The 12,934-nt window shown below is 52.4% G+C and overlaps 1 protein-coding gene across 2 annotated transcripts; it reads left to right on the plus strand.

The window, feature by feature from the left end:
• Positions 1–186: 186 nt before the first annotated feature.
• INAFM1 (InaF motif containing 1) lies at positions 187–12,711 on the plus strand. 2 transcript variants are annotated; one of them, XM_037516857.2, is made up of 5 exons: positions 187–986; positions 1,469–1,527; positions 8,292–8,457; positions 8,897–9,159; positions 12,181–12,711. In XM_037516857.2, the coding sequence occupies exon 1, from the start codon at positions 187–189 to the stop codon at positions 595–597; it is 411 nt and encodes a 136-aa protein (XP_037372754.1). In that variant the 3' UTR covers positions 598–986; positions 1,469–1,527; positions 8,292–8,457; positions 8,897–9,159; positions 12,181–12,711. The 2 variants fall into 2 exon arrangements, with proteins under 2 accessions (XP_037372754.1, XP_054553241.1); XM_054697266.1 differs by having other exon boundaries at positions 187–1,527.
• Positions 12,712–12,934: the final 223 nt, after the last annotated feature.

The following is a 12,934-nucleotide window of genomic DNA, read 5'->3' on the forward strand; positions in this document are numbered from 1 at the left end:
GCTTCAGCCTTCGCTTGATCCTGGCTGGCCGGAAACCGAGGGGGGGGCGGGCGCGGGGGCGTGGCCATGCTGCTGGGGCGGGGCTGGGCCCGCGGGTTTCACAGCGCGGGGGCGGTCCCCGTCGGGGGCGGGCCTCGGGGGGCGGGGCCTCGCGGACCGCGGCGCGGGGCCGAGTGGGCTGCGGGGATGCGGGGCACGAGCTGCGTGGGCGGCGGTGGCGAGAGCCCGGGTGGCGCCGGGCTGAGCGAGGGCCCGCGGGGCCGCTGGCTGCGCCTGGCCCCGGTCTGCGCCTACTTCCTCTGCGTCTCGCTGGCCGCCGTGCTGCTCGCCGTCTACTACGGTCTCATCTGGGTTCCCACGAGGCCCCCGGCCGGCCCGGCCGGCCCTCCGCCCAGCGCGCCGGCCCCTCCGTGCGCCGCCCGCGCTGGCCCGCCGCCTGCCCCGGCGTCCGCCGCTGCCTCGGTCTCCTGCCTCCCGGGAGCCCCCGGTGAGCCGCGACCCCAGCTCGAGCTGCCGCGCAGCCGCCGCCACAGTGACCCGGGCCGCCAGCCGCCGGGAGAGACGCCCGAGGCCGCGGGAGGCCGAGGACCGGGGTAACCCTCCGTTTCACCCCAGCCTGGACCACCGGCCCTCCAGGGCCCGGCACCCCCACCGCGGATGCGCCCTCCCCCGTTGGGGCCGGGCTGCCTCTTCATGACGTCGCCCAGCGTCTCCAAACCATCACCATGAAGAATGGGGGGCGAAGAGAGGCTGACTCGGGGCCTCGCCCCTCGAAGCTTCTCCACTGTCAGGCGGGTCCTCCACCATCTGGCGACCCCATCCTGACTGCTGCCTCGTGATCTTTCCTCCGTAGAATGTTGAGCCCACAGGCCGCCACCCTCCTAGAATCTCCATGTCCGACTGTCCATCTACAATAAACTCCAACCCCAACTGCCTTGTGCTGTTGTTTTTCGTGTTGTCTGCAGAGGTGCCTCCCTCCTAAGTTTGTGAGTGGAAGTCCTTCCTGGCGTCTGATCTTTGTCTCTCCTGCCCTGGGTAGTCTGTGTGGGCTTCTCCCCTTCCCCGGGGCGAGGGCGTGTGTGTTTCTTCCATCGCTTTCATGTGGCTTTGGGGTTGGGGTGGGAAAAGAACCTTCTCTGCGACAGGGTAGTTGAAGGTCAGTGAGAAGGACCGCACAATTCTTAGCATTCTTGGGCAGAGTTCTTCTGGAGAGAAGCAGAGGGTCTGCCCTTCTGCTGCAGCACAGGAAACAGGAGGGGGTGGATGATTTCCAGCAAGAACTGGGGTCCTAGGAGTTGCTCTTAGTAGACTTAAATGTTGGGGGTAGGCCATTAGCCTGAGCTGCCAGGATGCAGCTGTGAGAGAGGAGGGTGCACAGGGTGGCAGTGGGTCTTCTCTCTCCTTGGAAAACAAGCTGTCAAAGCACTTTGTCTTCTTTCAAGACTAATGCAACCTCTCTGGTCTGCAGTGCTGGGGGAAAGGAAGATGGAGAACCTCAGGTCTAGGTACCGAAAAAGTCACATGTAGGTGAGTCTTTTTTTTAAAATTTATTTATGCATAGAAGAACTGGGGTATAGGCCAGAGGTGCAGTGGGTGAGAGGATTCATCAGAGACAGAATGGGGAGCAGAACAGGAGGATCTACTGAAATACACTGCTGAGGGGAGCAGTGGGTGAGTCAGTAAAGGTCTGTTGCACCATGTGGGTAGCTCCCTGGCCGGGGATTGAACTTGTGCTGCAGAGGCTGTGGATAGCTTCACAGTGCTGTGCTTAACCCCTTGTGCCACCAGGGAGGCCCTGCAGATGAGTCTTTTCCCACCTAGAAGACTGGCCACGTCCAGAGCTGGGCATGGGATTCTTTTTATTTATTTATTTATTTATTTATTTATAAAAGATTTATTTTTATTTATTTATACAAGCACTGGGTACAGTCAGAAGCGTGGGAGGGTGAGAGAATTCACCAGAGCCAGAGCGGGGAGCAGAGCAGGCAGAAGGACCGAAGTACACTGCTGAGGGGAGCAGCGGGCGGCAGGAGAGGTCTGTGTGCCATGTGGGACCCTCCTCTGGTGGCTGGGGAGCAGCCGGGGATCGGCTGGGGATCGAACTGGTGCTGCAGAGGCTGCGGGCAGCTTCGCAACCCAGCGCTCAACCGCTGCACCACCGGGGAGGCCCTGGGCATGGGATACTACCAGCAGGAGGCAGTTTCTCTCTTCAGTCTCCTCTCTCCAACTAGAGGCTTTTTCAAGGGAGTGAAGCTGAGCCTCCTCCCTCAGACAGGGTCAAGTGGACATGGACAGCTGGGAATGGCGGTCACTCTGTCTCCTTCCTCTCTTCTACTTCTCATAGGGTGCCTCCGGACTTAAAGGGAACACTGGAAACAAGCAGCCCAGTACAGTTAGTACAGATAATTAGGGACACTGACTTTGGCACCAAAATCCCAGGTTCAAATCCCAGCGGATCCTCTCACTAGCTGTATGACTTTGAGCCAAAGACTCAACCTCCCTGGTTCTGTAAAATGAAGATAATCGTAGTATTTGTTTCACAGAGTTACTCTGAAGATTAAATAAGCCAGTGACTTACAACCCTTAAAACAGCTTTGCATGTTCTCTTTCTCCACCCATCTCTGTCCCATCTCTCTGCTTTTTTTTAATGATTTATGTGAATTTATTTATGCATGCAAGAATTGGGGTGCAGGCCAGAGGTGCAGGGGGTGAGGGGATTCACCTGAGACAGAGTGGGGAGCAGAACAGGCAGACTGACTGAAATACACTGCTGAGGGGAGCAGCGGGGAGACCAGAGAGGTCTGCTGCGCCATGTGGGTCAGCTCCCTGGCTGAGGATCGAACTCGTGCTATAGTGGCTGGCGATAGTGTCATAGCACTGAGGCTTAACCCCTGTGCCACCAGGGAGGCCCTGTGCCTCAGGGTTTTAAAAACCATAACTTGGATCCACAGGGAGATCAAGTCAGCACAGAGCCCTGGACACCAGCAAAGGGTGAGCTAGAGTGGGGGCTCCCATCTGTCTTCACACTGGCCCCCTCTTTCTAGTTTCTGGCTTTCTTCTCCCAGCCCTATTTCTCCTCATCTCTTTCTTTGTCTTCTTATCTCTGTGGTGCCCTCTCCACCTTCTCTCCCCCTTTCTCTTTCTTTCTGTATTTGTCTCTCTGTCTCCTAATCTGTGTGTGTTTCTTGTCTCTCCTTGATGTCACTTGATACTGTCTGTCTCTGTCCCTCATTCTGTATCTCTCCGACTCTCATCTCTGCTACACTTCACCCCAGATTTCTATTTCTTCTCTCCACTCTTCTCCTCCCATCTTGCTCACCCCTCCCCCCCCACCTTGCTTTCTATTTCCTGCCCCACCTTCCTTTCCCACATCTCCCCCTAGGCTCAGCCTCCCTCACTTTCCCATCTCCTTCCCTTTCTTTGTTTTTTTTTTTTTTTTCTTCCCTTCTCCCTGTTTTTCTCAGCGTCTCTTGCTTACTCTCTCTTAGGCTTTCATTGGATAACTTTTTTTTTAAAGATTTATTTATTTATACACACAAGAACTGGCGTACAGGTCAGAGATGCGGAGGTGAGAGAATTTATGAGAGACAGAGTGGGGAACAGAACAGGCAGACTGACTGAAATACACTGCTGAGCGGAGCAGCAGGGAGACAGGAGAGGCAGCTTTGCCATGTGGATTGCTCTCTGGCTAGCCGGGGATTGAACTCGTGCTGCAGAGGCTACAGATTGCTTCATAGTGCGGTGCTTAACCCCTTGCATCACTAGGGAGGCCCTCAATGGATAACTATTTTTTTTTTTTATTTTACTTATACAAGCACTGGATACAGTCAGAAGCGCAGGAGGGTGAGAGAATTCACCAGAGGCAGAGCAAAGAGCAGAGCAGAGCAGGCAGACTGATGAAGTACACTGCTGAGGGGAGCAGCGGGCGGCAGGAGAGGTCTGCGCGCCATGCGGGACCCTCCTCTGGTGGCAGGGGAGCAGCGAGGATCGAACCGGCGCTGCAGAGGCTGCGGGCAGCTTCGCAACCCAGCGCTCAACCGCTGCACCACTGCCACCGGGGAGGCCCTGGATAACTGTTTATGGAATAGTTAGGTCAGATAATAATAAGCACAAAGGGAAAAATAAATCAGAATAAAGGTGATAGAAAGTGAGGAAGTTGCTGGTTACTGGGTAGAAGCCCATGGGAGGTGAAGGTGGGGCATAAAGACCTCCTGGGCAGTGCTCCAGGAAGTGGGAGCAGCAAGTGCAAAGGCCCTCAGGCTGTAGGTGCTTGGCAGTTGAAGGAACAGTGGAGGCCAGAGTGGTTGGAGTGGAATTAGTGAGGGGGAGAGTGGAGGAAGTGAGGCTGTCCCTCTCAACCCCCCACACCCTCTTGGGGTGGGAGACTTACATTGAAGACAGAAATATTTATAGATTCTCTGTGATGGATTTGCTAATAGAATCCTGTATCTCTTATTCGTAATTCTGAATTCCAAAAAGTTCCGACAACCAGAAATACTTTTTTTGGGAGGGAGAAGGGAGGCAGTGTTTTCATTTTGACTCAGTCTCACATGGTGGCAAGTCCAGTAATAATGTTATTTACACTATTTCTTTTGGTGTGAATTTTCCGTGCATTTTACTGCAAGTACATTAACAAGTCTGAGGCGGAGGGTGCTGTCTCAGGTCCCTGGCAGTGTTATGTAATATATGGCATTGGCTCCCAATCACTGTTCTAAAATTGTAACTCTTCTGAGTTCCGAAACCCATCCGTCCCCAAGGACTTCCGTTAAGGGATTATGGACCTCTTATCGGGCGCTCTGCCAAACCAAGATTCATCTTAATTATTTGTTCAACATTTATTTAATGACTTTGGGACCAAACGTATTTTCCATTACAGTGTTTTAAAAATAGTGGCGTTCATCTGCTAAGTCCCCTTTGTTAATGATTTGCTGTTTTTAGTGTTGTGTGTGTGTTTCCTGTGTGAAGGTGTCCCTGTGTGGGGCTGTGTCTCTGAGTGTGTGACAGTATCTGTGTGTGTGTGTGTGTATGTGGGTTTGTGTGTGAGTATGTAAGGATGACTCTGATCGTGCCTGTGTCTCTTGTGAGCGTCTAGTTGTGTCTGTGTGTGATTTGTGTGTGTGAGTGTGCATGAGAGGAGGGATGGTTCAGTATTTAAAGTTAATATGATGAGATAAAGCCCTCCTTTCAGGCAGGGATGTCTACCTATGTTTTATCGATAGAATTCCAGTGGACTCAATCAAATTACTCAGCTGAGAAATTTGCGCTGTCAGGCAATACCTTATATCTCCACTAGAGGTCGCCTATTTATTTTAGTGAGGGGAAACTACATTTTTGAGAATCAATTCCTGGGAGTTTGCAGATTTTTTTTTTTTTTTTTAAGATTTATTTATTTATGCATACAAGAACTGGGGTACAGGCCAGAGGTGTGGGACGTGAGAGGATTCACCAGAGACAGAGTGGGAAACAGAACAGGTGGATTGACTGAAATACATGCTGAGGGAGCAGTGGGTGAGTCAGGAGAGGTCTGCTGTGCTGTGTGTGTAACCTCCCTGGCCGGCCAGGGATTGAACTCATGCTGTAGTGGCTGAGGATAGCTAAATAGGTTGTGTTGTAACCCCTTGCACCACCAGGGAGCCTCAGTTTGCAGATCTTTGCAGAGAAGTGTGGGGCCAGCTTAGTTCAAGTTCACTTCAGCTGTACATACATGAGAGGTTCTCAAGTAGTTGGTTGTTCTAAACCTTTAGAAGTTACTGAGCATCTCAAGGAATTCTTGTTTGTGTGGATTCTATCACTATTTAGCTTTCCAATGAACACGGACAGATTTCACAAATATTATTAATTCATTTGAAACATAGCCACAATATATCTATTGCAGTATCAGGTGACTATTTTATTGTATATACATAGCATAAATTTTTTTTAGATTGATTTATTTTATTTTATTTTTAAATATAACCTGTTCTTTTTTTTTTTTTTTAAGATTAATTTTTATTTATTTATTTATTTATACAAGCACTGGGTACAGTCAGAAGTGCGGGAGGGTGAGAGAATTCACCAGAGCCAGAGCGGGGAGCAGAGCAAGCAGAAGGACCAAAGTACACTGCTGAGGGGAGCAGCGGGCGGCAGGAGAGGTCTGCGCGCCATGTGGGACCCTCCTCCGATGGCCGGGGAGCAGCCGGGGATCGAACCGGCGCCGCAGAGGCCGCGGGCAGCTTCGCAACCCAGCGCTCAACCGCTGCGCCAGCGGGGAGGCCCAGATTGATTTATTTTATACAAGAACTGGGGCACAGGTCAGAAGCGAGGGAGGGTGAGAGAATTCACCAGAGCCAGAGTGGGGAGCAGAGGAGCAGAGCGATGAAGACACTGCTGAGGGGAGCAGCGGGCGAGGCAGGAGAGGTCTGCTGCGCCATGTGGTGTTCTCCCTGGCCAGCGGGGAATCGAACTGGTGCTGCAGAAGCCGCTTACAGCTTTGCAGCATGGGGCTCAACTGCTGCACCACCGTGGAGCCCCAGCATAAATCTTTTTTTTTAAAGATTTATTTATTTATGCATACAAGAGCTGGGGTACAGGCCAGAGATGCGGGGTGGGGGGGAGGGGGGTGAAAGGATTCACCAGAGACAGAGTGGGGAACAGAACAAGCAGACTGACTGAAATACACTGCTGAGGGGAGCAGCGGGCAAGACAGGAGAGGTCTGCTGCACCATGTAGGTAGCTCCCTGGCCAGCTGGGGATCAAACTCGTGCTGCAGAGGCTGTGGATTGCTTCATAGTGCTGTGCTTAGTCCCTTGCACCACCAGGGAGGCCCATGGCATAAACATTTTAATTTTTTTAATAATAAAGATTTATTGGGCCTCCCTGGTGGCACAAGGGGTTAAGACGCAACCTATGAAGCTATCCACAGCCACTGCAGCACAAGTTTGATCTCCGGCCAGGGAGCTACCCACATGGCGCAGCAGACCTCTCTTGACTCACCCACTTCTCCCCTCAGCAGTGTATTTCAGTCAGTCAGTCTGTTCTGTTCCCCACTCTGTCTCTGGTGAATCCTCTCACCACCCACGCCTCTGGCCTGTACCCCAGTTTTTCTATGCATAAATAATTTAAAAAATCTAAAAAAAATTTATATACATACAAGAACTGGGTACAGGCCAGAGTTGTGGGGGTGAGAGGATTCACCAGAGACAGAGTGGGGAACAGAACAGGCAGGTGGACTGAAATACACTGCTGAGGGGAGCAGCGGGCGAGCCAGGAGAAGTCTGCTGTGCCATGTGGGTAGCTCCCTGGCTGGGGTTCAAACTCATGCTGCAGTGGCTGCACTGACTTTCATAGATTGTGTCTTATCCCCTTGTGCCACCAGGGAGGCCCCATTTCAATGATTTTTTGGGTACAATTCAGAGACATTAAGTACATTCACATTGTTGTGAATTTATATCTGTCTCCAGAACAATTATATCTACCCAAACTGAGACTGTTTCATTAAACACTAATTCCCATGCCCCCTTCTCTCAGTGCTTGGTAACTTCTTCCCCACCCCCAACTCCCTTTATTTTTTTTGTGTGTGCTTGGTTACTTCTTTTGTGTTTTCTGTCTCTATGAATTCGCCTATTCTGTGTACCTTGTGTAAGCGGAATCACATAATATTTGTCCTTCTGTGTCAGTCTCATTTCACTTAGCCTGGTGATTTCAAGGTTCATGCACCTTGTAGCATTTGTCAGAGAGGTAAAGTAACTTGACCCAGTCACACAGTGGAAGCTCAGCAGAGCTGGGATTGCATGGAGGCTGTCAGACTCCTGAGGCAGAAGCAGTGAACCATGGCCGCAGAAATCTTTTCAGGAGGCTCCTGACTAATCTCCCATCCTGTCTTTTCCAACTCTGTGACCTATAATGTGTGGACCCTAAACATCTGCCTGACTGGGTCAGAGCAATGATCCTCAGCCCTGGCTACTCTTGGGAGTTGGGAGTCACCTGGAGAGTGATTCCAAGTCCCGCATCCGAGCTTCTAATGTGAGGTCCTTCAGTGGGTGTTGGAAGCACCTCCAAATGGTGTCAAGTCTTGGTGGGCAGGGGTGGGTGGGCAACAGCCGGTTGGGGGGTGGGCGGCCAGAACTGCAGCTGCCCTCCAGGTAAGGGCTAGGTGAGCGTGTGCCCTGGGACACTGGCTGAGCCCCCAGGCTCACTTAGCTTTCTTCTCTCGTGGTGACACAAGCCATCAGGCCAGCCTTGCCTTCACCCACTTGTGCTGCTCGCTTCCGCCAGGCCTGAAACGGAGCACATTTCACTTCTTTCTCCCACAGCCTGCTGTCCTGAGGCCTCCAGACTCATCAGGATTCTTGGTTGCCAGTGAGGGAAGCCCAGCCCAACTATATCAGCAGGAAGGGACTGTGTGTCCCTGTGGGAGGAGGTCTGGCTTAGGAACGACTTAAAGATGTCTCCAGTGGCTGTGGATGGGAAGGCTTCCAGGTAATGGAAAAAAAAAACACCACAGCTCTGGGCAGCCATCCCGGCCCCTTCCAACTGGAGTGGACTAGGACTTCTCCCTCAGCTCCAGGCTGCAAAGTCCCAGGAAAGGATTCTGATTTGTCCAACTCAGGTCACGTGCTCACTCCTGAGTTGGTGTGACCAGGGACAGAGAACCCCAGACTGGTTCAGCTTAGAGCCTGTGCTTGTTCCTCCATCACCAGGACCTAAGGGGAGGGGTGCTGGGCAGACAGACTGACAGGCAAGACCCCGCTCCCCTGCCACTGCACAAAGGACCTTGACACTAGGGATTTTGACTATTATGTTTTGTGACCCTTGAGCACCGCTCCGCCCATCCTGCCTCCCCCCCCCCCCCCCACACAATGCTCCGTGCATTGTTGAACATAGGCCCCTCACTCTAGGGTGCTGTTTTTTATTCCAGATGAAGAGCATGAGCGTGGGGGATCCCTGGACCTTCCTCTTCATTGAGTCCCCACCACCAGCCAGCCTGGAGAGCCCAGTTCCTTCAGCAGGGCCTCCCAGTCAGTTCAGGGCTTCCTAGCTCCTCACTGCACCAAAGAGCATAAGGCTTCCGGTGACACGCATGACATTCACATCTGTTTTCAGCAAACTCAGAGGGTCCCAGAGCAGGAGCACAGCTTCAGAGCCTGGCTCCGCTTTCGGAGCTCCCTCTGCAGCAGGCAGGTGAGTGGACACATGGCACAGGGGCTGCTATTAGGTGACCTGGGCTGGGTTCAAGGCTCTGCTGCTGCTGTTGTGTGTTCAGCAATTGTGTCTTCACAGCATGTCCAGTGTCAGAAGTGTCATCGCCACCTCCACTGCCACCTTGCACTTGCAGGATTTCCTATTTCCTCCTGAGCGCAGGAAATGGTCTTCTGACCCCCTCCCAACATTCATCACTTCTCCCCTCCTCCCAACAGACAAACAGAAAGGCTGTTCCCAGCACAGCCGCCTCAGTTCATTATTTAAAACCTTATTGAGTCACCAACCTTTCCTGCTGACAGCTCACTCAGTCATCCCAAAGGTCCTCAAAAGCTGGACACCATGTCATCTGACTCTCCTATCACCCTCTCATCTCTCACTTCCAAGCACACAACCTGCTCCAGCTGCTCAGACACTCCAGGCACATCCTTGCCCTCAGGTTTAGCGTCTGCTGTTGCCTGGAATGCTCTTCTGGCTTATGCTTTGTCAGTTCCCTTCTCATCCAGTAAATTGCAGTTTATCTAAAGTACCTCATGATATTATTTCCTGGGCTTCCATTTTTTGTGCCTGTTGGGAACTGCCACACACTCTTTCCCACAATCACACGACCGAGATAACAGTCTGTAGAGTTACAAGCAAAGTTAGGTTCCTAATATGCCTTTCTCAGCTACCCTTGTGATAATCAATCTCATCTACCTCCTGGGACCTTCACCTTACCTGCTCCTTAGGTAACATTGTCTCCCTACACCCAATGCTCATCATGCTCTTTGTCATTTGAATTGACCAAATTTGCCTGGGAACCCCAAAGCACTTCCAACAGTGGACCCTTATGATGGTCCTGGGCGCTAGGTCCTTCCACACTATCTCTGACTGCACCCTGCATTGACCCCTTGATGGCCTCTGGAGTGTAGGCACGCGGTGTAGCTCTTCTAAAAGCTGTGTTGTCTTTTGTTGAGCTGCAGCTCCCCCTCTACCCGCCAGCCACGGACATAAAGCAAATGTTAATTTTGCAGTCACAAATTGCCATACTGTTTTAGGTAGTTTAATGAAAAGCAGACAGTGTGATTTTCACCAGCCAGACTTTAGTTGACAGCAGAAAAAGATGCGGGTTCTAGAACCCATTACCACTAGCAAAACTGAAACAATTAGGTCACATTTAATATGGAAGTTCATCGCAATTCTAACTGTCGCTGTCACGCACATTCTCTTTCCGTGGGTGAAATCAGGATTTAATAATGAACCAGGTTGAGGCGCTCATCCGTCAGCTCGGATCCACAGAGCGCTAGGTTGACCGGCTCACAGTAAACAAAACTTCCCCTTTCGCGCCGGCGGGAACCGGCGCAGAGGCTCGTGGGAAATGTAGTCGGTGCGGCGTAGGGGTTCCCGCAAGGGGTTCTGGGAAGACTGCGGCCAGATTCCTTCTGCGCAGGTGCAGCCCGGCCTTTGCGGTTTCCCCCAGGAAGTTGTGGAGTCCGCGGCTCTTCCGCCGTAAATCAGGGCTCCTCTTGCGGAGTCGGGGTTAAGGTGGGTGCGGGGTGAAGGAGGCTCCCTCCCCCCGCGCTGGACCACACCGCGGAGGGAGCGGAAAGCTGCGTGAGGAGACCCGAGAGTAGCCTGTGCACTGGGCGCGGGAGGGCGGGAGCGCAGAAAAAGGCGGTGACGGGTGGGGGGACCTGAGTGCACCTGGGGCTTTCGCGGGAGAGCCCACGACGCGGGTTCAAAGGGCGGCAAGGGAGAGGAAAGCCCGGTGGGTGTCGGGATGCTGGAGCTGGGAGCAGGTGGGAGCCAGGGATCTGGGTGGGTCAGATGGATGATCGGAATATTGAGGCCACAGTACCTGGCAGAGGGCGGTCCAGTGCACGTTCTGCTTTTGATGTCTGGACAGTCAGCCGCCACCGTCTGCTCCACGCACTGGGGGTAGGAGCGGTGGACCGAGGGGTCCCGCTCCCAAGTCTGGGAATGGGCTCTGGAGACCCTCTGGTCAAGGATGAAAAGAGGGGCCTCCCTGGTGCCCTTAGGGGTTAAGTCTCAGACATCCCCAGAGAGCTGACCTTCGCCCGCTGCTCCCCTCAGCAGTATATTTCTGTCAGTCCGCCTGTTCTGCACCCCACTGTCTCTGGTGACACCTCTCATCCCCTTTCCGACCCGACCTACACTCCAGTGCTACACACACATACACACACACACACACACACACACACACTTTCTCTCTCTCTCTCTCTCTCTCTCTCTCTCTCTCTCTCTCTCTCTCTCTCTCTCTCTCTCTCTCATCCCTCAGACACTGAGGAAGGCAAGGAGAATGGACTTGGCTAACTAATTTATTGTTGCCAGGTGTGGGCTCCCATCAGCTGTAGCTCAGTGGCCAGTCCAGGGCTCTCGCTGCCTCTACGGTGAGCATCTCTTGGAGGCTTGTGCTGCTAGGCAATTTTGAATTCAGCTGGTCTCAAGTTGTGTGTCTCCCTTTTCTCCATAAGTTCTAAAAGACAGCCATGGTCAAATACCCACTAAATTCTCAAACAAAAAAAGCAGTGCACCAACGAAATTTTTTTGCAGTAAGTGTTTCCAGGTAAGAGTCCACTGGATTCTTTTTCTTAAAAACTTTTAAAAATTTATTTATGCATACAAGAACTGGGGTTTAGGCCAGAGATGCAAGGGGGTGAGAGGACTCACCAGAGACAGAGTGGGGAGCAGACAGGCAGACAGACTGAAATATATTGCTGAGAGGAGCAGCGGGCGAGACAGGAGAGGTCTGCTGCGCCATGTGGGCCACCTCCCTGGCCGGGGATTGAACTCGTGCTGCAGTGGCTGGTGATAGCTTGATAGCACTGCAACTTAACCCCTGCACCAACCAGGAAGATGTCCCCGTGCATTTAACACCTCAGCAGGTCACCTCCCTCTCCAGCTGAGGACCCTCCCAGGGTAACCATACACTTGGTGGCCCCAGGGCCCTACAGGCCAGGCCCCACATCATCTGATTCTCCTCTCTCTCTCCCTTCCCTCCAGCACACCTGTCCTCAGGCTCGGGACCTGCCATTCCTCACCCAGGATGCTCTTCAAAGAGGCTTCATCACAGCCCACCTCCTTAGAGTCTCTGCCAAGCTGCCCCTTCTCAGTGAATAAGCGCACTCAACATGTGGTTCATCCCTACGCCGACTAGCTTTTCTCCTAAACAACAGCCACATGTGTTGATTCCTGTGTTTACCATCCGTTCTCCCTTCCCTAGAATGAAAACTACACAGGGTGGGTTTTCCTTGAAGCAGGAAGACCCAGGACCCTCCTTGCTCGACTGCCTGTAGCCCACGGGGCCCAGTGGGCGTTTTGGTCAGTGTGGCAGGTGGCCTTTTTCACTGGGGTCTGCTGGGTTGTCGGAAAAGTCTTGGCGCATTTTTGAACAGGTGTCACTTGCACTAGTTCATTTTTGGAAGTACTAGAGTCATTCTCGTCCATGTTATTGCTAGTCATTTGACTGTTGACAGTTCTAGCTTCATTCTAAAATAAAAAAAAAAATCGAGCAATTTGGTTGTTTTGGAGATTTGACACCGAGTTGAAGATGGAGGACCAAACTCTGCATTTTCGCCATATTTTACTGTTTTACTTCCGTAAAGGGAAGAACGCGCGTCAAGCTTGTGAAAAGTTGCGTAAAGTGTATGGTTACAGTGCTCTGCAGGAACGTCAGTGCCAGCGATGGTTCACGAAATTCCGTGCTGGTGATTTTGATCTCAGTGATGCTCCTCGATCAGGGAGGCCCGCTGAGGTT

The sequence above is a fragment of the Talpa occidentalis genome, unplaced genomic scaffold, assembly GCF_014898055.3.
Source record: "Talpa occidentalis isolate TD23 unplaced genomic scaffold, MPIMG_talOcc4v2.1 talOcc4.17, whole genome shotgun sequence".
NCBI lineage: Eukaryota > Metazoa > Chordata > Mammalia > Eulipotyphla > Talpidae > Talpa > Talpa occidentalis.

What these genes read in the sequence shown, in the direction of transcription:
- INAFM1 (XM_054697266.1), top strand. Translation starts at nt 187, where the DNA reads ATGCGGGGCACGAGCTGCGTGGGCGGCGGTGGCGAGAGCCCGGGTGGC.